The 27679-nt window shown below is 39.3% G+C and overlaps 1 protein-coding gene across 1 annotated transcript in view; it reads right to left on the bottom strand.

The window, feature by feature from the left end:
• TBC1D15 (TBC1 domain family member 15) overlaps positions 1 to 27679 on the bottom strand; it is a 54495-nt gene that overhangs the window by 12248 nt on the left and 14568 nt on the right. Inside the window, exons 5-11 of the mRNA XM_018558058.1 lie at positions 26692 to 26902; positions 18195 to 18297; positions 16140 to 16337; positions 11521 to 11649; positions 8586 to 8689; positions 3391 to 3485; positions 1557 to 1673 (exon numbers count right to left, since the gene is read on the bottom strand). Of these exons, the coding sequence (XP_018413560.1) occupies positions 1557 to 1673; positions 3391 to 3485; positions 8586 to 8689; positions 11521 to 11649; positions 16140 to 16337; positions 18195 to 18297; positions 26692 to 26902 (957 nt within the window). The remainder of the gene's footprint in view (positions 1 to 1556; positions 1674 to 3390; positions 3486 to 8585; positions 8690 to 11520; positions 11650 to 16139; positions 16338 to 18194; positions 18298 to 26691; positions 26903 to 27679) is intronic.

The following is a 27679-nucleotide window of genomic DNA, read 5'->3' as shown; positions in this document are numbered from 1 at the left end:
GTAACTGCAGCGGTTTTCTATAAAACCTAAAACTGGGATTACAAAATCTAAAGCAAAACAAAACTCTTTACATAAATTCTGGTCATGTGGGACCCGTAAATTTATTTCAACTTCAATGCACTAGCGTGTGTTGCAATAGAGAGGTCCATTATTTTAATGGGCTTCCTAACGTACCACAATGGGCTAAAAGTGTGCATGTGTCATTTTCTGCAGCACACTTCAATGCAATGCCCTGCAATGCTGAGGTACTCTGGGAAGGAGTGCTGCTGTGCCATTTAGAATGAATAGCACTTTACAAACACATGTATTATGCGATACCACAGTGCACTGGTGTGAACAAGCCCTAAAAGGAGAACTATGAGGGAAGTGATTTACACTCATCCTCATCGTTAGAGCCAACGTGCGACAATGAAACTGTCACACGTCGATTCTATAGATCGGGAAGTGAGATAACACATACCGTCACTCGCTCACTTTCCGATCATCTCCCTGCAAGGAGCGGGGACTGCCAGTCACCACTCCTCGCAGGGATTCCCCCCCCCCCCTCCCCTCTGCTCCAGCATTGACTGGAGGAACGGACGGGGGAGGGCGTGGGCACAGCTGGTTTTGCCTCTAGATAGGCAGAGCCCGCTGTCAATCAGCCAGCTGGGTGGATCTCGACAGCATTTTGTCCCGGCATTTTGGATCTGTCCCGGCTGCGGTACTCTGTATATAGCGGGCAATAGCACGCTATATACTGAGCCTTGGGTCACGGGAGTGGTTAGTATATGTCCTCCCGTGACACTAAAGAGAACTAAGGGATAAAAAGGTTACCCCCATAATTCTCTTTGAAGTCTCTTTAAGCCACGGTCTAGAACTAAGCCGCTGGGTGGTGGTTAGTGCAGGTTAGCTTGGGAAATTATGCTAAAAATTTTGTAACAGGTACAGCTCTTCTTTAAATGAATATCAAAAAAGTAAATTTTTCAATGTTAAAAATTGCCTGTTTTTGACAATTTATGTTCCTTAAAAATAAAACAGACTTCATGTTACTTACCCTAGTATGAATATAATTGCAAGGTTATATATGAAGGCACTGTCAGTGCGTAAAGTTATGTAACCCGTAGCATATTCAGCAATCATCTTTTCAGTGTACCGACTGAAATGAATGAAAGTTGCAAGATATGATTGGTAGCTTCAGGTTACTGCACACTGAACATCATCGTTGCTCTTTTGTACCGGTTTAAATCTGGTATTACAAAAGGAAAACAAAATGTCGCATCCTAGTCTCCAGAGATGTATTCTTGTAAAAAGTGTAAAACATGTGTTGTTATATTGGGATGATTGCAGATCCTGAACATTTTTGCAGCGTGCCTTCAACTGTCATGTCAGATGAAAATACTTCTCTCAGCTCTTCAAAATAGAGTAAAAATAAACCACACACACAAGCTGTTTGACATTCAAGGGATATGGGAAAAGAGTTGCACTTGATTTTTTTTTTTTCTTTTCCTTGCACAGCAAAAGTTATACTAATTAAAACTAAAGAAATTTCCTCTATAGAAATAGGAATATGCACTTACCAAGATCAAAATCGTACATACAATATGTCATCAAAATGTCATGAAGTAAAATTAATCCAGGATTATCTTGGCCTTCATAAAACTTGTTTGTTCGGTCTGTGCGGTTCACATCTTTCTCTAACATGATAAAGAAAATGACATTAAATATTTAAGAGAGGAATGGCTAATTTACAGCAAAGCCATATCTGGTGCGCACAGAATGTTTGGTATACTTCTGTCGGAGAGCTTAGAATGACAGCTCCTCATAATGAATGCCAGGGAGGAATACATTACGGGGCACTTCAGATCATTCAAAGGGCAGCGCTACATTAAGCTGATTTATATTTCACATTAACCGAATAGATCTTTATGCAACAATGCTGATTTTTATTCTGGGGATTTCCTCACATTTAACCAGGCTGCACAGGCCCAATGTAAAAACACGAGACTGCGCCAATGCAGAAAACTTCATCTAGAACATGTTTAATATGTTCTGCATGCAGCTGACATTTTACATAACATCAACACAAATTATTACCATGTACTGTTTTATTCAACAATGTACAATTTGACATTTCAATAAGAAAAAACGCATCTTAAAAAAAACCACAAAGGGTCCTATGCTTTATGATCCCTAATGTAGGACAGAACATGAAAACATGATTGGTTGTTATGGGAAACAATCTAAGCTTCATCTGCTCTAGTCAGCTTCATATGTTACAGGAGACTGGACTGAAGGAACAGGAGGAACCATACACACACTGCCCTCTACTGATCATTCACTGATTAGACACATGTTCATGTAATTATGGTATTGCTGCCTATAATAAACAGGTCAGACAATGGTAGGAACAGCTGGAAAAATGTACACCACCCCCTGCCAAAAAAAAAGGGCAAGTTAACTGAAAATTAACTTAACGGTCACCTCTTCCGCCCCTGCTGTGTATATTTTTGTACTGCCTCAAAAGCCGTACTCCGCACTTCAGCCCTGTAGTGAGCATTCAGAATAATACTGCAAATGACGAGCGCCCATTGGTCAGCACAGTCACATGACCACACTTACCAATGAGCAATGCTTCTTACTTCAGGGTTGTGGTTCTCGGCTCAGACGCACTTTTTTACTGCCCAGCATGGTCATGTGTCTGTGCTGAGCAATGAGCACTCGCCATTTATGAACATTATGCTGTATGCTCACTGTGGAACTGAAGTACAGTGTAGGGACTGTACACTGGCTGTTGGGGGCAACACAGAGGTATGGACAGCGGGGGCATTTTGTGAGAAAGTGAACTTACCCTTTAGATATAAGTGCATCTGCACTTACAGCTTTCTCTTAGTCCCACTGCAAATCTCACAAATAACTGTTGATCCTACCACTGAAGCCCACCTAATGCTGCTTCCTGTGCTAGGTTGACAATGCTGCAGCACTGCTCCAAAATGGAGAGCAGCATCCTTATTCATCAGCTTGCACTACAGTGGGATGGAGACGATGTAGGGTCTGTGACTATCAGCATTGTCACTGCAGATTTTCTGCCTTAACCCAACAGTGAAATCCTGCACCAAAAAAACCCATCTCTGTGTAGCACACTCTTAAGTGTAGGGATTCAAGATTTTCTGAAAATTAAAAAAATATAAAAATGAACAAAAACAGAAATTACATCATATTCTTAAAAGTGCTGTTTTTCTCTACAGTCAGTACCCCTTTGGTCAGCCTACAAATACACACAATAAAAGTGCCTTACATATAAATATGGCTTACACAAAATGTTGGGGGGGGATTTAAACTCAATTTGACAGTCCCTTAATATATTATGTAATGTAAAGCTTAGCAGTGCATCACATTCCCTTCTGTACATACCTATTAAACTCCTGTAGTCTCTTAGTCTTGAATTGCGCTTTTCTTGCTCTTCACTCACCGACTTCCACTGGAGTTTCATTCGGAAATATTCATCTCTGAATTTAAAAAAAAATTAGGGGGATACCAATTACAATAGCTATAGAAAAAAATGCCCTGGCCAAGCCTATCTAGCTATAACAATTCCAAAATAAGTTTATTCAGGTAAAGAATCCCACATCAGGTCTTAATACATTTATGGAAAATAAATTATGTTATCAGTTTACGCTGTTCTCTCTCTGAAGCAACGGAAATAAAACATTAGACAATGCCGTGAAATGGCACTTTAATTACCATATAGAAGTGAGCACTAATAAAAATGTCAAGAGAAAAAGATTAGTCCCCACCTTTGTTATACAGCGCAATGTTGGGAAAAAAAGGTTAATCGAATTAAGGGAGAAACTGGAGGTTTTATTCTACTTTAAATGACTTTCTCCCTTCTCCTATCTGATCACTCTGTCCAGAGCTGAATAATACTATTTAATGTAATGAGCCATAAATGTAGAAAAGGTCTGTCTATCCACAAGCTGAGGAATAGACATGCTTAGGATGTGAAAGCAATGACTGAATAGTCCTTTTCATTTTCTGAATAGAGCTGATAAGCCTAAACTTGGCTCGAGAATATAGGACAATGAGTATTTTCAAGTAAAATCTGCAGAACGGGGAACCTAGTTTAGGATATAAAGTTGATGCGCACGTACATTATCCATTTAATTAAAAAGAAATAAATTAGACGTGTATGACAAAGTGCCTCCTGGTGGTCAAAATGAGAAACAACCTGCAGATTGCATCTGGCATTTAGCTATACTGGTTCAAGTGTGATAATTAAGCAGACAAGATCTCCGCAATGCTCTGCACAGAGTCCTGTGGTACTTCAGACAAGAGATTTGTAAAGCAGAAGTTTATTTTGTAATAAATAATATGTACTTAAATGGTAGTTAAACGGACAACCACACAGGCAAAAAAATTATGCTATAATGTCATATCCCAAAACATTGAACCCATCAGTCCTGCGAATTGCATAACATTTTTATTTTGAATTATGACTTCAAATTTAGGATTTAATTCTGTCATGTCAAAACTGTATTAAATGGCCTGTATGATCTATACATCATCAGTATATATTCTAGTAGGACCAATAAAGACTGAGCTTGAAGTAAATCTGTCCTGAGATAAACAAGGAAGCTGCCACTGCTGCGCGATCCTCAACAAAGCTATGTGCTTGGTTGCCTTGCTGACCCAGAAAAAGTATGCAGATAGGGACTCTGAATCCCCGTGCAAACCTTCGTATACCGGGAACACGTGCCAAACAAACATCATGCACATGCAACATGCTTGTGGTGCCATCACTTGTTAATTGCACCCCAAACACAGCCAGGAAAACACGTGGGGGAAAAACGCAGTACGTCTGTAGCACAATCTGCTACATTAGCTACTTTCCCACGTTTGTTGCGCACACAGCACCCATTGAAATCAATGGGCGCCACACACGGGAAAAAATGCAATGCAATGCTGAGGTGTAAACGGGTTTTAACTTGTCTGATCAGTCTATTTGTGCCAGATCGCTGATGCAAAAATTCTTGAAGAACCAAGGCATAAAAAGGCCAGTGAACTAGAATTTTCAGAACAAGTAATGGCTGTAGCTGTATCTTACCTATGACAAGTTTACTTTAAAAGAAAAAAGGGTAGCGTTTTTGGGGTATTTTTTTCTTGGATGTCTTTGGACAGATTGGAACTTTCTCAATAAACTTTCAAAGTGACAGGAAATGTATCTTATTTATGTATCACTCAGCTGTAGATCCTCAAATCATCTCTGAATTGGTGCTGACACTGTCCTTCCTTCTGGAGTGTGGCTACTTTTGTTCCCCATGGTTCCTGTGTGTGTTGTAAACTAGTCACTGCTCCAAACTCGCTCCTGTGATGGACTACAATCTCACATTTCATTTTCTAATTTTACTGAGATTGTAGTCCATCACAGGAGTGAGCTTGGAGTGGTGGCTACTTTACAACACACACAGGGACCGTGGGGAACAAAAGTAGCCACCCTCCAGAAGGAAGGACAGTGTCAGCACCAATTCAGAGATGATTTGAGGATCTACAGCCGAGTGATACACAAATAAGATACATTTTTGTTAATAGTTAGGGCACTTAAATGCATTTTTAGGGTTTAACTCATGTGTTTAGTGTCACTTTAACATTCAATGCTTCTAAATCTTTAAAGAAGTCCAGTAAAATGTTTTCTTAACCCTTGCAGTGGGGCTACTCCCAAACTGCAAGGGTTAAGTGCTCGTTTTTGTCTAGCTTCAAAAATAAAAAGTTACCCGACGTTGCAGCATTGGAATTTTCCTCAGCGTCCTCACATCTATACACTCTGTATAGAAAATGATTTTTTATAGGACCTTAGACTGCATAGGAGAGGGAGAGAGGTGGGAGGGACCAGCCTAAGAGCAAGCCAGCTCAGAACATTGGATGAGTATAACTTTTGTCCCTACACAAAAACGAGCAGTTAACCTTTGCAGTGCGGGGGTAGCCCCAGTACAGGGGTTACTACAAACATTTTCCTGGAGTTCTTCTTTAAAAGGAGAACTATGAGGTGAGTGCTTTTCACTCACCTCATAGTTCTAGCCAACCTGTGACAATGAGACTGTCACAGGTCGGCTCAGTAGATCGGGAGGTGAGCGAACACATACCGGCGTTCGCTCACCTCTCTGCCGTGACAGGGGAGGGACTGGATTCCCCCCCAGCGCTGACTGGCGGAAACAGACGGGGGAGGGTACAGCTGGCTCTGCCTCTAGATAGGCAGAGCCAGCTGTCAGTCACGCAGCTGGGCGGATCCCGGCACAATTGTGGGGATCCGCTTCAGCGTCTTAGTATACCGTGAGCAGCAGCTCGCGGTATACTGCGAGCTACAGCTCGTGGTATACTGAGCCTAGGGTGACGGGAGGACGCTAGTTTGTGTCCTCCCGTTACCCTAAGGAGAACTATGGGGAAAAGCCTTAACCCCATAGTTCTCCTTTAACCCTTTGCTCGGACAGATCATTCCCAAATCTAGTTTACAACCGATAATGAGATCTGCCAACACAGTACAGACAGGGATAATTATGGTTACCTCCCAGCCCATTTGTCTTTCCAGAGGAAAATTCAGTTTAATGAAAATAAGTAATGTGAGAAAACAAATAAAATGTTAGCAGTGTTTTGTTTTTTTTGTTATTCGATGTGAATGAAAACATGTAACAATGAAATCTGGCTGCAAAACTAGAAATACACTTTAATCCAGATGAATAACAGACCAGATTTTAAGAGCTATTTGTGGAAAACTCCAGAAAAATTCATAAGGGTTGATGGACTTTTTCATAGCAGGTATAACAAATAATACAACCAATGTAGAAATATGTATTATTCAGGAGAAAAATGTATAATTCAATAGGGAAGACTTGCTGCAACCACTAATCACAGTCATGTTAAGTAAACTGAATTGTTTTGAGGGGAGTATGAGCCCTTTCCAGTCCGAAAAAGCTGCCAAATCAGATATGATAAGCAGAAGAGATGTGGGAAATGGAAAGTGAGCTCACAGGAAGATATCCTCCAGCCCTGAAGCAAACAAACTGAGCAGAAAGCGTCCTGCAGAAACAACTGCAGTATGCATGTATATCTAGCTGGGAAGTGGAGTGCAAGGTAAACAGAATGGTGAAACAGAGGCCGTCTCCCCACCTCACCCATGACATTCTGCAGTGCAGTGCCCAAGACTGCTCCGTGCCAAAAGCTAAACGCATGTTACTGATTCGAAGATAAGCACTACAGGAGGTGGAACCTTCACATTTCATTTTGAAAACCTCAGGAGAAAAAAAAAATTTGGAAAATATCGCGGCAACAAACATAAAACTAGATACTGTACATCCCACTATGAACATGCATTATGCCATTTGCTAACACTGACAAATTAACACCTCATTTACACTGAATGCAGTACCTCATATCTACTAAACGCAGCAGAAGAAGTTTGTCAGGGACGTAGACACTACAAAGTCACAACAACCCCCCCCCCATGCTGCTTTAAGGAATTACCTCAAATAATGCCTCTTGATCTGGTCATCTTCTTCCTTCCACTTGTATTCAGCAATCCCTCCAGCGCTGGTGTCGGTCTCTGATCCAGCACTGCATTGACTTACACTGTGTCTCTCCTCTTCTCCCTGCCGAAGATCTCTACTGCGCATTCACCCGCCCCATGATCCTTCACAACTGCTTGAGAAGCTCCAGATCTTCAGACCGGAGCGAGTGGCGGAGGCACAGGTAAGTCATTACCTATTTGGTCACTTTTTTTTTTTTTTTTTTATATGCAAAAAAAGGAGACTTTAATACTACTTTATGGCCACGTTAAGCCTACATTGACATGCGTGAATGTGCAATTTGGGATACCTGAGGCAGGAATTGCAAATCGCCTGTTTAGATGCTGCAGCTGTTACCTGTTTAAGTTATTGACTAGATGACAGTGACTGCATCTGTAGGGGGCAGTCCACCGTTAACCCCTTAAGGACATTTTCACTGCCAGGGCCTTTTTTTTTTTTTTTTGCACACGTTATAAGCCCCCAAACATTATATATTTTCTGAAAGCCAAGACCCTGTAGAATAAAATGGCGGCAGTTGCAAATGTTTATGTTGCACGATATTAGTGCAACTTATCAAACCCCAAAAGTTTGTGAAAAAAATTTACTTAAAAAAGGAGAACTATGGGGTTAGGGCTTTCCCCCATAGTTCTCCTTAGGGTAACGGGAGGACACAAACTAGCGTCCTCCCGTCACCCTAGGCTCAGTATACCGCGAGCTACAGCTCGCGGTATACTAAGATGCCGCAGTAAGAATTTGCCCTTTGAAGTGAAAAACAAATTACAAAATGGTCTGCACTGCATAAGGCGAAAAATGAAGAGCAGGGCCCAGCAGTGAAAGGGTTAAATACAATTCTTCTTTCTTTGGGAGATGCTGTATTTTGAAATTGAGAAAATAAACCACAAACAGCAGAGCAAGTGTCTCAATATACCTTACGAGGACTATATATCTTGGTGATACTCTGTTACTGAAAAGAAGTCAAATCTGATTATATTTTCCATTTCGTCCTGGTTACATGTAACATATAACATTGACAACATTCATTTAAGTACATACGTTTTCCTTCTCTGTAGAAGAGCCCGTTCTTCTCTTGTGCTGTTCCATGGAAAATAGCCCAACAAAAACTTCCAAGCCTCCTTTCTCAGGGCATGGCAGAGACCCTGCAGCAAAATACAACTGCAATCAGACCCTTAACTTCAACTACAGTAAAATGTGAATGTGAATGTTTATGAGGGTTGTATTTAAAAATAACAGCTCAGCTTAGATTATCAGACACCGGTGAAAGTAGCTTTACAGATACAGTTCATGAAACTCAAAGCACTAAGCAAGGCTGAAAATCCATAAAGCCATCCTTTTAATAAGAAATAGTGTACAAAGCCTTTTTCTACAAAGATTATCGTCGCCTTAGATGCATAGGCTGCTCTGAACATATGAGGATATGCTCATGTTGTAAAGAGATTACAAGGACTGCTTTGCTAATATAAGGAGGTCAGTGAGTAGCGAATCTGAACGCTTCACAACTGACATTTTGAATGCAGCAAAAATTCATCGCTCTGTATTTGTAAAAACAGACCAAATATGTTTCTGGGAAATGCATTTGTGAACTCAAGTGATTAAGATTATGTTATCGCTACCAAATACAAAAGGTTCCTGCTTATCAAGTTCAAAGAGAAGCTGTCAAATGTGGAACTACAAAAGTGACTAGTCACAGCAGAAAAGCAATGTACTGAACAGTGGAGAGAAATTAAATGTTGACAAGATGTGATGAAAGTAGCATGGATTCTGGAAATAACCAAGCAGAATATTGAAATAGAGTTACACATAACTACCCTGGGTATACACTTGATTTACTCTGTGATAAACGCCAAGCGAGAGGATGTGGGAAAGGATGGAGCTTTTATAAATGAGCTTTAAATAATGCTTACACCTCAGTTAACACCTGCATCTTTTTGCAAATATCAGGCCTATTTTATAATCAATTGAATTCTATATACATTTTCAAGATGTAAAAGGCATCTAACAATGATGTAAAAAAACAAACAGAATTGAATACAAAACAGTATACAGTATTAAAATCTCGTATTACTTTTTCATGTTATTTGCCTTTTAAAGTATAGCCCCGTCATTCAATCAACTATATGTACCCGACAGTTGAAATAGTTTCAATCTACTTTTCGAAAAAAAGAAAAAAAACGGGTTGACTGGCAGCATAATATGTAATAAACAATGTAATGATCTATGATTTGATTGTTTCATACATTTTTTAGGCTATAAAATGATCACTCAGCAAAACGCAGTAAGAAATCCATTTGGTTGAACTCACCAAATGTATGTTCCACCACGACCAATTGTTTGAAAGATATGATGTATTGCATGATCTAACAGGGTCCATTTATAGGAAATACATAGGGTTCTGTATATAAACAATCTGCAGGGCCCATTGCTCTGCAAATATCTGTAAACATTCATTTTGGGTGAATAATGCCAAAAACGAATGTTCTTAATATATATTTTTTCCAGCTCTAATGTATTGTGATGTAATACTACATTTTGGCCACTAGATGGAGCATAAATGAACATTCGCATAGTCGCAGGGTAAAGGGCCCTACAATTGTTTCTAAATAGACACCATAGTGTTCAATTTAACAAAAAAAAAAGAGCAAACTTTTGATGTGCATACAGTAATCATCAATATTTTTGTAATCACGTTTCGGTTTATGGTTTGCAATTATATATGTACATCAGGAAGTGGTATGTAATCATCATCTATGCAGGTGCTGCTTTCTGTTTTGCAGTGCTACACATGGATAGTGCTTTACTTTCACAATGCAATTGTATGAGTCAATCACGTCAAAGGAAACAATGCACTCCCTCTTTGATCAATATCTCAACAGATGTTGAGGGATGTTCCTTATCAAAAGAGGTTAAAAACATCTTCCGACTTCATTTAAAAGAAGTCACCTTCTGATAAGAAGCCTTGGATGGGGTGTAAGAATAGCACTGGAAGATTTTGAAACCATCAGGACAGGATCAGAAAAAGTGGGCAAAAAAGTGGTTGTCAGAGACTGGTGGGCAGTTATACAAATTGACTAAGATGTCATTTCTGCCACAGATGGCAATATCAGCTTTTGATGCCAAGGGTGTACTAACGTTTTCCACAGTACACCTATTAATATTTTTGTTGAATAGATGATTGAAAAGGCACATTTTGTTCATATATGTTGGGGGGGGGGAAAAAATTCAACAAATTTCCATGGGGTGGACTTACTCAAGTAAAAAATTATGTTGCTTTTGCTAGAAAGTATCTAGTGATTACTTTTTGCCAGGGCTCCCTTGCCTCTTCTATTTCTGTAGCAGCTACTGAGAATGCAAGGTGCTTCTGGAAGTGAAGGAACATGGGACTTTCTCCCATGTGACAGTGCTTAGGTCTAGCAGTCTACCTCTAGGACGGAGCACTGTCATATGACCAAGAGAGTGAAGTCACAGCTTCCATTACAGTCCAACACCAGCCAATAGCTTGGATTTCAGTACTGGCTGAAGTGGAGACAGCAGCCGAGAGAAAGAAGCAATAAAGCCACTCTTCATCACGGTGACAAAAGTGTTATAAACATCAAGTTGGCCCAAATTTTTGCTTTACATAGAAAGAGTTACATACACATAATATTTAGCTCTTGGTGAAGAATAGGCGGTGTTCAGTCCTCCACCATGGCTTTCAATACTTTCTGTAACCAAAGTTTACCACCCCCATCCAACCAGGCAAAGCCAAGACAGCTGAAGTTTGTCTAAAAGCCAAGATAACCATTTGGTCTACAGAAGTGGATTCTCAGTATTTGTCTGGGCATGCGCTACTAGAAGATGTAGCTAGCACATTTATTATTACTACAAGCTAACATCCCAAGATCGATACAGCTCTATAAAAATGGAAAGCAATATTCAAAACTAAAGCACAAGAACAAGGTGAAAAATTGTACAGTTTTTTAAAGTTACGCACCCCTTTAAATATCATGGTCTTTAAGTGATCTTCGTTCTGAATTCTTCCTTCTGAATCCGTATAGCTTTCCCATTCAGAAGTCGAAACTGGATCTCTCCGTTGGACATCAGGGCGGGTTCCAACATCAATCTAAAAAAATCGAGTTGTAAATTAACCATCCACACTATACATAACAAATGTATGGAATTGTCTATTTCAGTACAGCTTTTAGCATGAGAAACCAGATGCTTCCCCATACCTGGAATTACCAGGAATTTTCAAGGGCTCTGGAGGGAAAACAGGACAGTAGGGAAGAACATGGAAGGCATTAGGTGAGCTGATTGGGCAAAGTGACACACAAAGTTTACTTATAATATAACAGAGAAAATGAGGAATACCTAGCAAATATGTTACCAACTGAAACCATAATGAAGGCAAATTTGGCTTTAAATTAGGGTTGCACAGATACCAAGTACAGTACTCGGTACAAGTACGAATACATGAACAGATACTTTTGAGCTCCAAGACTAGACTAGGGAAAAATTAAAAAATTAGGAGGCAGCTGTCATTTGTAAGGAGCACACGGAGCTCCTGGGCTTTGTACATCTCTGTTTTAATGTATGATTTTGTTTTTATAAACATAAATAAAGGGATGCACAGATACCAGTTTTGCGAGTATGAGTACTGGTACTTGCCGAGTACTTACAAGTACAAGTACTGATACATTTTTGTTTATTGTCATGTGACAGTTTTTCTGAATTAATACAGACTAATGATTTCAGGACAGTGGTGGAGCACCAGAGCCAGGTCCCAGCCGCAACCACTGCAACCCTGGTAGTTCTCATGAAAATGCCAAGCATCTGCACTGGTACCTGAAAAGTATCTGTGCATCCCTACTTTAAATCAACCAGCTTGTTGCAAGTGGGGTTAGGGGACAAAGCAGACAGCTTTCACTGTGCCAATAAAAGAAAACTTCCTTTAAAGCCAAAGAGATTCAGTACTTTAGGCCTGTGTGTTTAACGGCATGCTATTCTGGTAAGGAAAGACCTTGTGGAGCGTGTGTCTGATGTACAGTGGTATAGTATTGCGAGATCACAAGGCTTGAACATTAAGGGAAGAAGTAAAACCAATGTCTTGTATCATTTTCCATAAAATGATTTCTAATACATCAGAACAGAGGAAAAGGTTATAAATAATTCACCTACAGATACACTATGATAAATCAAATACATGGCTATATGCACATTAATACATATCAAAGTAAATCTGACCATAAAAAAATGCAAATCTATTGCAGACTGAAGAGGTCAAGCAGCTCACACAGAACTTATTTTCCTGTTTAACACAAGAGGTGAAAATTGACTTGACACAGCTAGGGTTTTGTCATTCCGCTAAAACGCTTCTTCACAAAATGATATCAGTAAATTCATTCAGCTCAACCAGGGGTAAATAGTTAATGTTCCTATTATACAGACACTTGAGAATCTGTTTATTGATACCATTAAATGGGAGTTTACACGCACAACAAGTCTTAACAAAAAGTGAAAACGAACACCTGATTTACAGCAGAGCATGGTAATAAGTCACCATGAAAGATGTAACTGCCTTCTCCAACAGATGAGATATTAAAGACATATACTATCTCACTTGACAACCTGCAACGGTTTGTTGCTGTTTAAGACTCTATTTACAATAGGTATTTGCAGCTCCAAATCCCAAATTACCTCCCCACCTCCCCATCTAAAACAGAGAACTGACAGCGATGTGGCCTTGAAAGTAAAGTGCTCGCTTGCTTACAATATGGATGTTTCAGACTAGTACAAGTTTTATTAACTAAATAAAAAATAGAAGCTGAATTTCACCGAAGTTACTGTTGAAATGTGTATAGGAAAATGCAAGTTTAATGCTAACATGTGTGATCCACAGCTATAACGTTCAAAACACCCAATATACAATTCTGGGACAAGGTTCTCCGTATGTGTTCTTATATGATATGTAATGGGTGTGTCGCAGCTCCAGGATCCCCAAGCTTTTTTTTTTTTTTTTTTAAGGGTGTTAAACATGGTAGCATGGGGCCAACCTACAGCCCTGGTGTGATCCGCGGGCCCCAACAGGGCTCATAGCAGGCTACTTCAGTATAGTCCAATGTTTTGTTCTTAGCCATATTTGGGTGCTTCTTGAGTTTTGGGTAATCATTCTGTTGACCTGTGACTGAGACAGAACTTTTTAACATTTCGCTCCAGAATTCCTTGAAAATCTTGAGAGATTATTGTGCTCTGCACAGATTCAAGGCACCCTGTGCCAGACACAGAAAAGCAGCCCCAAGCCCCCAAACATTCTCAATGTTTCACAGTAGGTACAGTATCCTTTCCTTTGAAAGCTTCATTTTTTTCATCTGTGAAAATAGAGCTGTTGTGACTTGCTAGAAAGCTCCAGTTTTGTCTCATATGTCTAAAGGACATCACAGAAGAATTGTCAATATGTCTTATCAAAATGCATATTAGCAAATTCCAGTCTGGTGGTTTTATATTTTTCTTTCAACAGTGGAGTGCTCCTAGGTCTACTTCCTTTGAGTCCACTGTCGCTCAAAAAGAAACGGATGGTTGATCAAACACTGATGTAACTTCACCTTGGGGTTCAGCTTGTATCGCTTCGTAAGTTTTTCTTGGCTCTTTGTCTAACATGCTCACTATCCTTCTGTTCAATCTGAAGTCGTTTTTCCTCTTGTGGCCACAAACTAGATAACATACTTCACTCCCATGGACCTTAAACCTCTTAACATTTGCAAGTGTAGTCACAGAAACACCAAGCTGCTTGGAGATGGTCTTATAGGCTTTACCTTTGACATGCTGGTCTATGATTATCTTTCTGATATTCTCAGACTACTTTTCCTCATTTAAATAAGCTGAATGACTGATTACAAGATTGAGGACACGCGTGATACTATAAAAAACAAATAGTGAAATATCACCATTAACCAAAATTATTTATAATCTTTTCTAGGAGTACCAATAAATATGTCCAGTCCATTTTAGAATATCTTTTCACAATAAGCAATAATTTATCGCTATTCACACTTTCTGTGCTTTACTCCATGACATATCAAAGGCATGCAGGTATACATAGACAACTGCTTTTTAATTAAATCACTTTTCAGAGAAATTAAGAATTTTTTCAATGAGCTGTAAGGATACCAACAAATTTGTAGGGCTGCAACAACTAATCGAAATAATCGATTATAATGGATTTATTGAAAAAGTTGTCAACTTTTTCAATAATCGATTAATCGGCTTCCGATCAGTTGGCCCTGTTCACGGCTCCACACACGCTGTGCGCTGCACCTCCTCATCACCTCACGCTTGTCGCTGCCAGACCCGCCCGCATCCACGCTCTTCACACCGCACCTCCTCCCCGCCTTACACTCACTGCCCGCCCACATCCACGATCGGCACAGGGACGCGGGGAGATGTAGTAAGGAGGAGCAGGTGTGGGGGGATGACAGCCACCAATAGACAGGTCCAATCTCAGAAGCAAGTTGCTGGAAGACTGCTCAGCTATGCCTGCACTTTCCCACACATGGTGCTCTATAATGTATTGCTGGGATTTGTATTCCTCTATAGCTGATGGTACATTGTGCTGTATATTATACAGAGCAATGTACCATCAGCTATAGAGGAATACAAATCCAGGAATACATTATATAATGTATTGCTGGGATTCGTTGTATTCCTCTATAGCTGGTGATATTCTGCACTGCGCTGTATAGAGGACTACAAATCCCAGCAATAATATATTATACAGCACAATGCGGAATACCGCCAGCTATGGAGGACTACAAAACCCAGCAACAGTACATTATACAGCGCAATGCAGAATACCGCCAGCTATAATGTACTATTGCTGGGATTTGTTGTAGTCCTCTATAGCTGGTGATATTCTGCATTGTGCTGTATAATATACTATTGCTGGGATTCGTAGTCCTCTATAGTCGGTGCCATTCTGCATTCATTGCTGTATAAATTTTACACTTTCCTTTTCACTATATTGCACACCACACTATTTTTTTTTCTTTTTTACTTCCACAGCTCCAAGCTTGCTCCTGTGATGGAGTCCCATTTCAATACAAACTAGTAGTCCATCACTGGAGCCATTTTTAAAAATGTATTTTATTGTTTATCCGATTAATCGAACATAATAATCGGCTAACTAATCGATTTTGAAAATAATCGTTAGCTGCAGATCTACAAATTTGCCCATCACTTTATGTTCTAGATCACTGCTCTCTTAAGATGATACAGGCACTGAATAAAACAAACATTAGTCTGGAATCACATATCTAAAACTTGGACTGGGTCAAAAAAATGAGGGAAATGAGACAAGACATACTAATGCATTATCTTATTGCCCAGGGAAGTGGAGACAAATTGACTGCCAATACTCCACAGAGCCCTGTGGCATCAGACCGGGCTAAATAACTCAAAGCCTGGCATGAAGAATCTTTGCGACAGGCTGGTGTCCTGATACATCATCCTCAGCAGCTGAATGGGAATATGTTTATGGCTCTGGGTAGCTTTACAATCTTCTTTTCTGTATTTTATGTGCTAAAGCAAGACAAAAAAATTAAAGACATCAATACTTACACGAGTTATTACTTCAAACCCTGATTCCTCTTGTTGATTTATTTTTAAATCGGGAATTGCATCGACAAGGAAATCAGCCATTTCCTGAGGTGGTCTGCGGTGTGTTGCCGGATCAGTCCCTCGTAAAGTGTCAACCAGGAAGTTTGTAACTTTGGAAAAGTTTATCATTGTGGCAGTATACGGGTCCTTCTTAAATTTCTGTGAACAAAGACAAAATTATAAGGCAATTAACAAGGATTTTTCTACAAAACCCAGCAACAGTACATTATACAGCGCAATGCAGAATACCGCCAGCTATAATGTACTATTGCTGGGATTTGTTGTAGTCCTCTATAGCTGGTGATATTCTGCATTGTGCTGTATAATATACTATTGCTGGGATTCGTAGTCCTCCTCCTTCTGCGCAATGCAGAATACCGCCAGCTATAATGTACTATTGCTGGGATTTGTTGTAGTCCTCTATAGCTGGTGATATTCTGCATTGTGCTGTATAATATACTATTGCTGGGATTCGTAGTCCTCCTTCTTAAATTTCTGTGAACAAAGACAAAATTATAAGGCAATTAACAAGGATTTTTCTTTCCCACCTTCGTACCAAACTGACAGAAAACTGACACAACACAATTAATCACGAATTGGTGAACTTTAATGAAAGCTACTAGAGATGGCTGTTATAGGTTATAGACAAGGCCCCTGACAAACATTGGTGGATACCACCTATGTTCCAGCAGCAGCGCTTGCTCCAGTGAAAAGTATGTCCAGTACTTGCCTCATTTTATGGTTTGCAGAAGCTGCAATATAAGAATTTTACTTGCAGCACAACTTCATGTGAAATCTTCCCCCGAATATTTAATAATGGCAATGGCAAGTCAAGATCAACTTTCAAGAGAGATACCATAGTCTTAGAAAAAAAGTTAAAATCCAGTAAAATTCAGGAGGCGTCCCAAATGTAAGAGATCCTAACACTACTAAGGTGTTTGTCAAAGTTATATTATGAGTTACTGACACATTAATATGCTTAAAACGGATACAGTCCACAAATGGGTGCATACAATAAATATGGGCATATACATTTGTGGTCATAACTTTAAAAAAGTAGGACATTTTAGCTGCACTAATGCCACAAAACAGCCCACTTGCAATGAGCCAAACAGCACCCGGGAAGGTTCGAAATTTCAGGAACAAAATTATTGAGTTGAGACCAAAATTGATCTTTATGGTCACAACCAACACCATGTTTTGAGAAAAGTCAACAAAGCCCTTTGAAGCATGTGGTAAAATACTGGGGGAAAATTTGCATTCATTAGCCCAAAAGCTACTCGTTGGGCATACTTGGGATTTCCTAATAATCCAAAACACAAGGCCAAGTTGATCCTTCAGTGGCTACAGCGGAAAAAAGAGTGAGGGTTCTAGAGTGGCGATTACAATCTCCTGAACAAAGCATTTTGTGGAGACCTCAAACATGGAGTTCATGTTAAACAACCAAATAATTTACAGGACCTGGAGGCTTTCAGGGCTTCATACACAACTGTCACAAAAGAATCACTGATGCTAAAAAAGGACAATACACACTTTAAAAAAGTTAAGAGTATGAAAACTTTTGAATAAGACCATTTTATTATTTTCCTTTATTGCTATGGTTTGTTTAATGTTTGTGCTATATTATAAAAGAAGAAGAGAAATGTGGATGGTCTGATCATTCACCATTTTCTTAACAAATGGTCCTCATGTTAAAAATATTGTCATGTTCATGTAAACTTATGTGCACAACTCTATGAAGGGACACTAAACCACAAGTTGATTTATGCAAAAAGAGCTTTTAGTAAGACTTGCAGATAAATGTGTAAACCTTTCAGGAATGTATGTGATCTAAATAGAAGTCATCAAGAGTTATAATGAGGAGCAATTTTTTTTATTTACCTTCTCTCCTGTTATCTGAGTATGAGACCGAACATCATCTAAAGACCCTTAGCCTTCTGTGCAAGTATAAAGCAAATTTATAGACATATTCTAAGCCAAGCTTCAGATATTATTAGAAGGTTAATGGATATTTACCTGTAACAAGCCATCAGTTGGCTCTTCATGCAGGTTTTCAAAAGATTGAGAAAGACTTCTGTTTTGGCTATCAACAAGAAGAATTCGGCCATCCTGTTCTGACCTATAAAAGGTTAAAATATATGTAAAGCCATGTAGCTTTGTGTTACTGAAAAAGCCATATTTAAAGTGTAATTCTAGGTAAAACTTTTTTTTTTTTTTCGTTTTGGATAGGATTGGAAAGGGTTAGATTAGGGAAGTCACACTTACCTCTGGATGTACTCTCCTCCAGCGATGTGAGATCCAAGCTCCCACTCTGTCCTTCTTGGTGCCATGTTATCTTCCTCTTTTTCTAGGTTTCCATATTCTTGCCTTGTGCACTGGGCAGGCACTACTGATGTAACTCACGCACATGTGCCCTGGAGTTACATTATCTTGGCATCTGGTTCCATACCCATCATCTGCAAGGACTCAACTGGGGATGTACCACAGTCATTGTGCATATAAAAAAAATATGCTAGCTGGTAGGGAAATGTTTTTGGCTTCTACCAAAAGATGCTACCTGCTGGCAAATGTTAGTGTAAAAGGTTTACTTTTGCTTTAACAATAAACATTCTGAAACAGACTCAGGTGTGGCCAATGATCTGTACTATGCAACAGAAATGGAAAGCTGTCTGTGTGCTTAAATCCAAACAGCTTTCATATCTATATATAACATATGAGGTGCTAGAGGTGTTTTTATCACCATTTGTACCCCGTACTGCCATCCAGCGCTGCGGATTTTGAATTTGCTCGCTCATTGCGAGTGGTTATTGCTTACTGATTGTGCTGACCAATGAGAATTGAGGTGAAATATGGTTTTGGTTAAGATATTTTTTTGTATCATGACAAGTAGATAGTCATGAGAAACAAGTAGTTTTTTTAAACAATTTCCACAACCCAGAAATTAGCTCTAAGTCAATCATACAATATAATTTAGCACACAGCCTCAGCCCTAAAGAAGGAAAAGAAAGGCTCTACATAGAAGCATTCAAAGCTTACAGGCTCTGATGTCAGGTGATCCTTGTGCTATTCAGACAGGTAGCTTTCCCCTGTTCTACATCACACTTCAAAGGGAAAGAACACAGACTTTCCTGGTCCACTAGGAGCCTTCTGCCATATGCTCCTTATGTTGCCCCAGCTTTAGGAAACCATTCCACCCCCTAATTTCCCATGCTGCCATCTTTGAAATGGTTGCTATCAGCAAACTGCACTTTGGGGATTGACTTCCAGGCACATACTAAGTGACACAACAGCTTATGATGGAGCAAAAGTTGGGGAAGCTACAACTGCATCATAGGAGCAGAGTCTGTCATCATATTTCAGACCCACTTAGCTTTGGAATGAGGAACTGGTCACATGGAAGGATGTGGTGCTTTGCTTTATAGAACAACAGGAAGTAAGGGACACTTATTTGACATCCAGACCTCCAAAGTTAACCTCAGACATCAGATTGCAGTTTATGAATTAGCGTACATTCAAAGGCAGAGCTTAAACAAAGGGCATCAAAATATATCATAAAAGTCCATATGTGACCACAAATGACTATGAGTCCCTCCAGATAGAATGTTCTGGATCCTCGTACCAAACCATCTACATTTTTGAATAGGGTAGGCTTTTTCTCAGATGTCAAGCATGCATTAATGGGTCTAATTTAAATAGGGGACAATATATTTTTCATCAACCAGTACAGGTTCTATATTTCAGATTTAGCAATATAATTCATATTACGCCACCTATGTCACCTACCTGCTGGAATGTTGGTTCCAGTATGTGGGTCAGACAACTAGACAGCTTAGGGTTAATTTAGGGGAGCATTTAAATAATGCTAAAAAAAGGTCTGAAGAGTCACAGTTTGCATTTTATGCAATTCCACAATAGAGACCTTAAGTGCCCTAGGTTTTGTGGAATTGAAAAAGTGATGCAGAGTTGGACAGGATCTAACTTTACCAGGGAGATTTCCAAAAATGAGACATTCTGGATTGATAAGCTGGAAACCCTTCATCCTAAGAGTTTAACTATAGGGTTGGAGCTAAATGGGTTCCTCAGTCACTTTTAATTATCTGCTCTTCCTTCATTTATATATACTGTCAAGATGTGCCTTATGTCATGTTATTATCCAATTTTAGATTTAGGGATATCTTTTTACTGAATTGTATTGTCATATGCACTGTATTACTGTGTATTGCTGGATGAAATAATGGTTTTAAATATAGCCTCAAGATGGCACTGTTATATTATGAACTTTTATAGGCAAGGAATAGGAAAAATCAGTAAACGTTTACAGTGAGATGGTCTTCGCTTCCCTTGCTCCTGGAGATGTAGGAATGATGAAATGTGTAGGGAAGTGTTAGGTGATGTCATCAAGCACACTTACCACAGACAGAATAAAGCAGCATTACACTATGCTTTTTTTTTTCAATTAACTGAGGGAATGCTGGATGCAAGTTTATGAAGAGTAGCACCTTGCTGGCTGATTCATGAATATATGCAAAGGAAGAATTGTATAAGAAGCACTTCTCCCCACCTATAATTTGGAGGTCTTTTTTTCTGTTGAGTTCTATTTCTATTAGATTGGTTGCGGGCCACACTGGTCACGTGCCGAAACAGTATAGGACTTTTGATCATTTTATGTAGATTCTATTTGGTTGGGGCTCATATTCATTTGAGGAAATTACTGGACACATATGGACATTTTATGATATATTTGAATGCACTTTGTTCAAGCTCTGCCTTCCAATGTACCTGCATATATCATTTAACTATACTGGGGGTTTTGGGTTGGCTTGCTATATAATTTAGGGTCCGCAGTGTTTTTTCATTTGTATTATGAGATGCTCATAAAACACTGGTTTAGCCTCATCTTGACTATGCGGTTCAGTTTTGGTCAATGATCCTCAGGAAGGATGCCCTTGAATTGAGGAAAGTGCAGAGAAGGTCAACAAAATTAACATAGGGGGCAGCGGACCTGAGTTATGAAGACTGCCTACAGAAATTAAACTTGTTCTCCATAGAGAAGAGACACCTAAGAGTGGATATGATCATAATTTACACATTTATCATGGCGACTGCAGTATAGCAAAAGAACTGTGTAATCGAAGGATTAGATGAGATGACACGTGGCCACAACAAAAAATTAGATTAGAATGCGGTCTAATCTCAGGCTGCGTATCATTTTTTGTTAGAGCAGTAAAAATGTGAAATTTATAGAATTAAGATCAGATGAAAACAGAGACCACTTCAAAAACACTTGATGAGTTTCTCAGTTCACAGAATATACCAGGATATGGAAGTTGTTACCAAGATGTACACACACACTGAACTGGATAGACCTGTGTCTTTATTCAACCTTACCGACTATGTAACCATGCTGGTCGACCTTCTACGTCAGTGGATTACTCCAGTAAAGCATACTGTATGACAACACAACACCATCACTGACATTATCTCATGGAAACCAATATCAGTTGGCCCAAAAGAAAAAAAAAATAAGCACAACTGATAGCCAGTGCCCCTAAGAATGTTCAGCTGGGGGCTTTTTCCCTAAACCAAAAAAACACAAAGACCATACTATTCAATCAATGGATTTCTTCGGTGGGTACTTTAACAGAATAACTGCAGAGGACAGAGTATCCTTTGTACAATCTATAGAAAACATCACAGCTGTCGGCAAGTAGAAATAAAAAAAAAAGACATTATTATTTGCCTCAGAAGAGCAAAGACATGATAGATAACAAAAGCAGAGAAGGCCTCAGTAGACTACCTGCATAAAACAATATGTTTATTCTGGTACACAGCTCTATTCCACCGGCTACATATTACTCTCCTGAACTAAATGCAATCATACTGATATAATCAGCAATTGTTCTGCTAGGGGCAAAGAATGAATTTTCTTATTCAACTTGTGCTGGGACTACCTGGAGTGTTATTAAAGTGTGAGATAGGATCTTTAATAAGTTTTATCTCTTTATTTCAACACAACGGGATGGGACACCATTATGAGGCGAGAGGAAATCAAACAGGAGATTATCATACAAAAAGCCACCAATGCTCAAGTTTCAACTAAAGGCCTTTGACATGGTTTTTAAACAACCAAGCATGTACACAGTCTAGGGGTGGCCATCTATAAGCCAAACTCTGCAAGAGTTGCACAAAATGTGTGCAAAACGTATGATAACTGGATGCTGATTGGGCTGGGCAATAATAAGCACTTAAACTGACCCTGAACTCAGGCGTTAAATCTTAAAAAATACATTCAAGTACCTTAACTAATTTAAAAATATATATCTTATTTGTGTATCCCTCAGCTGTAGAGCCTCAAATCATCTCTGAATTGGTGCTGACACTGTCCTTCCTTCTAGAGGGTGGCTAAAATTTTTCCCCATGGTCCCTGTGTGTGTTGTAAAAGTAGCCAGCGCTCCAAGCTTGCTCCTATAACAGACTACTATGTCAAAACAAATTAAAAAATTAAATGTGAGATTGTAGTCCATCACGGGAGCAAGTTTGGAGCGGTGGCTATTTTTACAACACACACAGGGACCATGGGGAACAAATGTAGCCACCCTCCAGAAGGAAGGACAGTGTCAGCACCAATTCAGAGATGATTTGAGGATCTACAGCTGAGTGATACACAAATAAGGTACATTTTTGTTAATGGTTAGGGTAGTTGAATATATTTTTAAGATTTAACGCCAGAGTGTCACTTTAAAACCACTGGAAGTAGTTAGCACCCCAAGAGATCTTCATATCTATGTACAAAAATCTCTAAGCAACTAACAGTAACTAGACCCCAACTAATAATTTTGTTCCAGATTAAAGGAAACATGACTGACATTGAAATTTGTACCACAATCAAGTGACAGGCATGTTGACAGGAACACTGTGGCAGAAACCAGTAGCTCAGTGATACGATGGTTGCAGGCAAATGTCGCTACATGTCATTTACATACATACATACATACATACATTTATTTATTATACTACCCAAGCATGGTAGTAAAGCAAATTCAGTGACCTTCAGCTATACTTATGAACACACTCACTTTTTAGTAAGCACACTCTGGAAAAGACATTTATGATCTGTGTCTAAATACCTACCACACATTCTTCACTGTCATATCTGAACATTGCAACACAGTCGCCACACCCCTGTGCTGCACAGCTTTCCCCAGAGTCTGCACTAGTTTTTGGTGCAGTGCTTCCCACAATGCGTACATTACTTTATCCAGCATTTCCTCCATCCACACTGTTTTCTGACTGCTCTCCTTCCCCAGCCTTAATACTTTCTCTGGCAGCTGGGGATTTTTTAAGACTGCAGGGTAAAATTGGGGAGGACGTCTGATCTGAGAGGAAACATGTATGCCCTCCTGCTAGATTTATTCTGGATGACAGTATTCTCCAGCAGTAAAAGAGGACATTACGATCTCTTTCATAGCACACAGAGGGATGGGTAAAGGTCCGCTTTAAACTCTATCTTTAAAATAACAACAAAGGCACCTTTAGAAATGTTTAGTAATGACAATCTACAAACACATACTTCTAGGTAATTGCCGGCTTTGTATTCTTTCCATACCTTATTTTTCTTTTCTTCCCCATTCTCCGGACAGTGGCCATTTTAACTAAGGGCAGAGTACTAGATCTCCCTTTACTTCCTGGAACTCTGGCACATGTGACTAGGACATGTGACCATGCACATCTCAGGAGAGGAAAATGCCTTTGCCTGAAGTCTCATGAGATTACAAATGAGATTTTCCAGCAATGCTCTGCTGATGTAACCTTGCCAGGATGCAATGCTTGGGAACGGTGAAGAGTGCCTTTAGCAGTTTTTGAAAAGGGAAGGTCTGGGTCACATTGTTTTTTTAAAGTTTGTTTCCACTTTTGCAGCGATTTGTTACATAATAATGAATAATACAAAACATTGAAAATAGCTGCTTACATTTTAAATGATTTTTACTTGCTTGAAGATCCTACCTAGCTTCCCCTTATGTAATGTAAAGGAGGGGGCTGTGGGAAGTTATATTAACTCTATCTGTATTGTTCTGGCAGATTTCATTATCAGTTGTAAACTACATTTGAACATTGCGTGGGGAATTTATCAAAACTAGAGAAAACAGAATCTGGAACAGTTGCCAATGGCAACCAATCAGCATCTCTCTTCAGTTTGCTCAGGTAAGATTTGAAAATTAAAAGAGAGGCTGATTGGTTGCAGTGCAAATCTGCTCCAGTTTTGATACATTTCCCCCTGTCTGTCCTAACAAAATGCTTAGGAGTAGAGGGGAATCTGCACAGATACCTTTACCAAACAATATCTAAAAAGGTAAGCAATACATTTAAAAATATTTTTAGTAACGAAGATATAGAGGGCCAATATAAAAAATAAATGATAATAATAATAATAATAATAATAATATACTGATTAACAAGTGAACGACAATGATCACTTGTTTGTGATTAAGGAGCACCAATAGCTGAGCATGCTTGAGAGATATTGTAATCAATACCAGTTAGTTCCCCACATAAAAATGAACAATATTTCAGTTGAAGTGCAATATCAGCAAAGCTGATTAAAAGTTTTGATATGTCTAAGCAGATCTCATCTTCCATTTAAGGCCGATGAAAGATCTACCCGTCTACCTGGCCTTGAGCAGTGGCTGGCTACATAATGGCTTATAATCTCAATACTAATTAGTAAACTAAACGTGAGATTGTAGTCCCTCACAGGAGCGAGCTTGGAGCGGTGGCTACTTTACAACACACACAGGGACCATGAAGAACAAAAAGTAGCCACCCTCGAGAAGGAAGGACAGTGTCAGCACCAATTGAGAGATGATTTCAGGATGTTTCAGGATGTACAGCTGAGTGATAAACAAGCTACATTTTTGTTAATAGTTAAGCTACTTGAATGCATTTTTAAGATTTAGCTCCTGAGTTTAGCATCACTTTAAACCATAGGCATCTAACTTCTCTCTCCTCAAATCTTTCTACTTTACAAATTGTTGGTATAGATAAACACCCTTGTCCACCCTCCACTAGTGCTCTGATCACCCCAAAGCTCAGTTGGAGCCATCTCTTTTCTAACATCCATCACAAATGACCCCATTTGGTCCAATCTTGCTTCTGAAGTACCAATCACACGAAACCCTGCTAAACTCAAGTCCCAAACATTTACAGAACCACTCTTGTTCTGCCTGCACCAGCCCTGATCAACTGTGTCATCTCATTAGTCTGCTAAAACAGCCATGACCTCCTCCCAGCATTAGCCTGGTGTGAATCCCAGGCTGGATTCACACCAAATGCATTGTGGCTGCGCGGCCCATTTTTTTCAAAATAAACAGTGCAATGTGCTGGGATTGGCGCATCAGCAATGTGCCGGGCAACGCACACCAGCAGCCATGCATTGTAGCCCACAGACTCTTTCCCCCGCGGTCCACGGTTCAGGGTATATAAATGAAACCTTCTAGTTCTTAATTTTCAGGAGACTGGCTACAAGGAAAATGAGGTAGCAAATGTGAGCAGGGGACATGCTGTGGTTAACTTTCTGTTTGGCAAGTAGAAAGGTGCATCTGCTGGGCACAGGAGGCAACAGGTTAAATTAAAGCCTGTGACACTGCACGTGAATCAATGCAAAGCAGTGGGGAGCAAAGTGAAGCGTGGGGCTGAGCGCAGCCAATTGAAATACTTCATTTTCCAATCGGCTCGCGCGTAACAATTTAATGGACTTCGCATGCTGACGTGTGGGTTTATATGCGCAAGTCGATTGGCTGAAGTTGAAATTTTTCATTTTAGCACGTTCAGCTATGCTAGTTCTTGCAAGCTGATGCGCCGGATCGAAAATTGCAAGACACACTGCCGATGCAAGTCTGCTTCCTGCCGCTTCCCTTTGCTGTGCGTCGCTTTGCATGCAGTGTGTCACGTGCTTCAGTCTTTAGTGGGTAAAAATCATTTATAATAATTAGCTGTTAATCTCTTTTTTTTTTTACCAAAAGCTTTTTATTTTTGTTTTGCCTGTAAATCGGATATCTCATGAGAGACAGTTAGAGAGGAGCCATGGTAATAAATTAGTAGCTATAAGCTGATTTTAAGTATTCCACATACAATTAACATATATAATGATGTGAACTGAAAGTGTACTGGGGACAAATAACATGTTTAAAATCAATATGTAGGTATTTAAAATGTTAAAAGGGGGATCTTTTTCTGGAAATGGACCACTACTGGATCCCCAATTTTGTTGTTGTCAGGATCAGGGGTTGGCATAGTCCACAAGACAGGCACAGAACAGCAGAAGAAGGATGGCTGTGGGTAGGAAAAGACTGCACTGTATCTGAAAAAGTAAATATTTTTAAGTATATTGTCTGCTTGTTATTGGGTAGGGGAAGAACTCTGTACTGATGTGATCATTGCTCTATTGATTGAATTCTGCTATAAATAAAACTAACATCAAAGGGGGAAAATGCCTAAAGCATTATGCGATACTTACTCACACAGCACCACGTATTTTTCAAGGCACTCAAGCAGAAGTTCGCTTCCTCCTTGATGGAAATGGAGAGCTGGAAGGATAACATCATCCTTCAAGCAGAAAACAAAATAAGACCATCCCATGCCTTCTTTGTTCTGTTTAATTGACTTGAGGTCAGTCAAGCTGAAGAGGAATGACCATTTGCTCGGGATATTTACTGGACTCTGAACACCTAACAAAGTTTACAGAAGCAAACAAGAACAAGATAAGAAAAACAGCACACAGAATAACAGGTCATAAACAAGCACATTATTATTAAAACATTATAACAAAGTCTAATAGAATTTGTTCAGTTATCAAACAAAATAAAACAATGTGGATATATGTATGTCTTATAGATGTCTAGCACCATATTTTTGACATGCTAAACCAGTGACCTGCTAAGCTCTACATATAGTAAGTTCAACATACCAGATTCAAGCATGTGCTTGGCTAGTTCAAGATTAAATAACACAGAATCCATCGCTTTCTTTAACACCGTCATCGGCATGCACTATTTAGGTATAGTATCTGAGACCGGGCATGTAGCGTTCATGAATACATTTTTACATTTCAAACCATTACAGAGATAATCGGGCTCTTCATTATGCATGTATGAACTATTTAACCTGTTATTTATAATTAAAGGGTTAATGTGTCACTTTTTTAAATGTACTATTTAGTTTCATAACGCATGGTATGCTATAATTCTACTCTTCCACTTCACAACTGTAAAGAACAACTTTATAACCTTCTCTAGCAACAGAAAATTATATTGTTGGGGGTTGCATGTATGGCTTTCTTTTAATTGTTACCCAAACTAGATGTAAGGCCTTACTGAATTACATGAAATTTGTTAAAGCACCGTGTGGAAATCAATCACTGCCATTTTTTAAAAAATAAAATACTAGTTTTTTAAATCATTTGTTATATCTCAGTGTTGCAGATTGCCACTTCTTATCTACATGGA

Source organism: Nanorana parkeri, unplaced genomic scaffold (genome assembly GCF_000935625.1).
Source record: "Nanorana parkeri isolate BGI_ZX_2015 unplaced genomic scaffold, ASM93562v1 scaffold318, whole genome shotgun sequence".
NCBI classification, from domain to species: domain Eukaryota; kingdom Metazoa; phylum Chordata; class Amphibia; order Anura; family Dicroglossidae; genus Nanorana; species Nanorana parkeri.
Note: the sequence above shows the minus strand (reverse complement) of the source record. Positions and strands in the feature narration are given on the sequence as shown.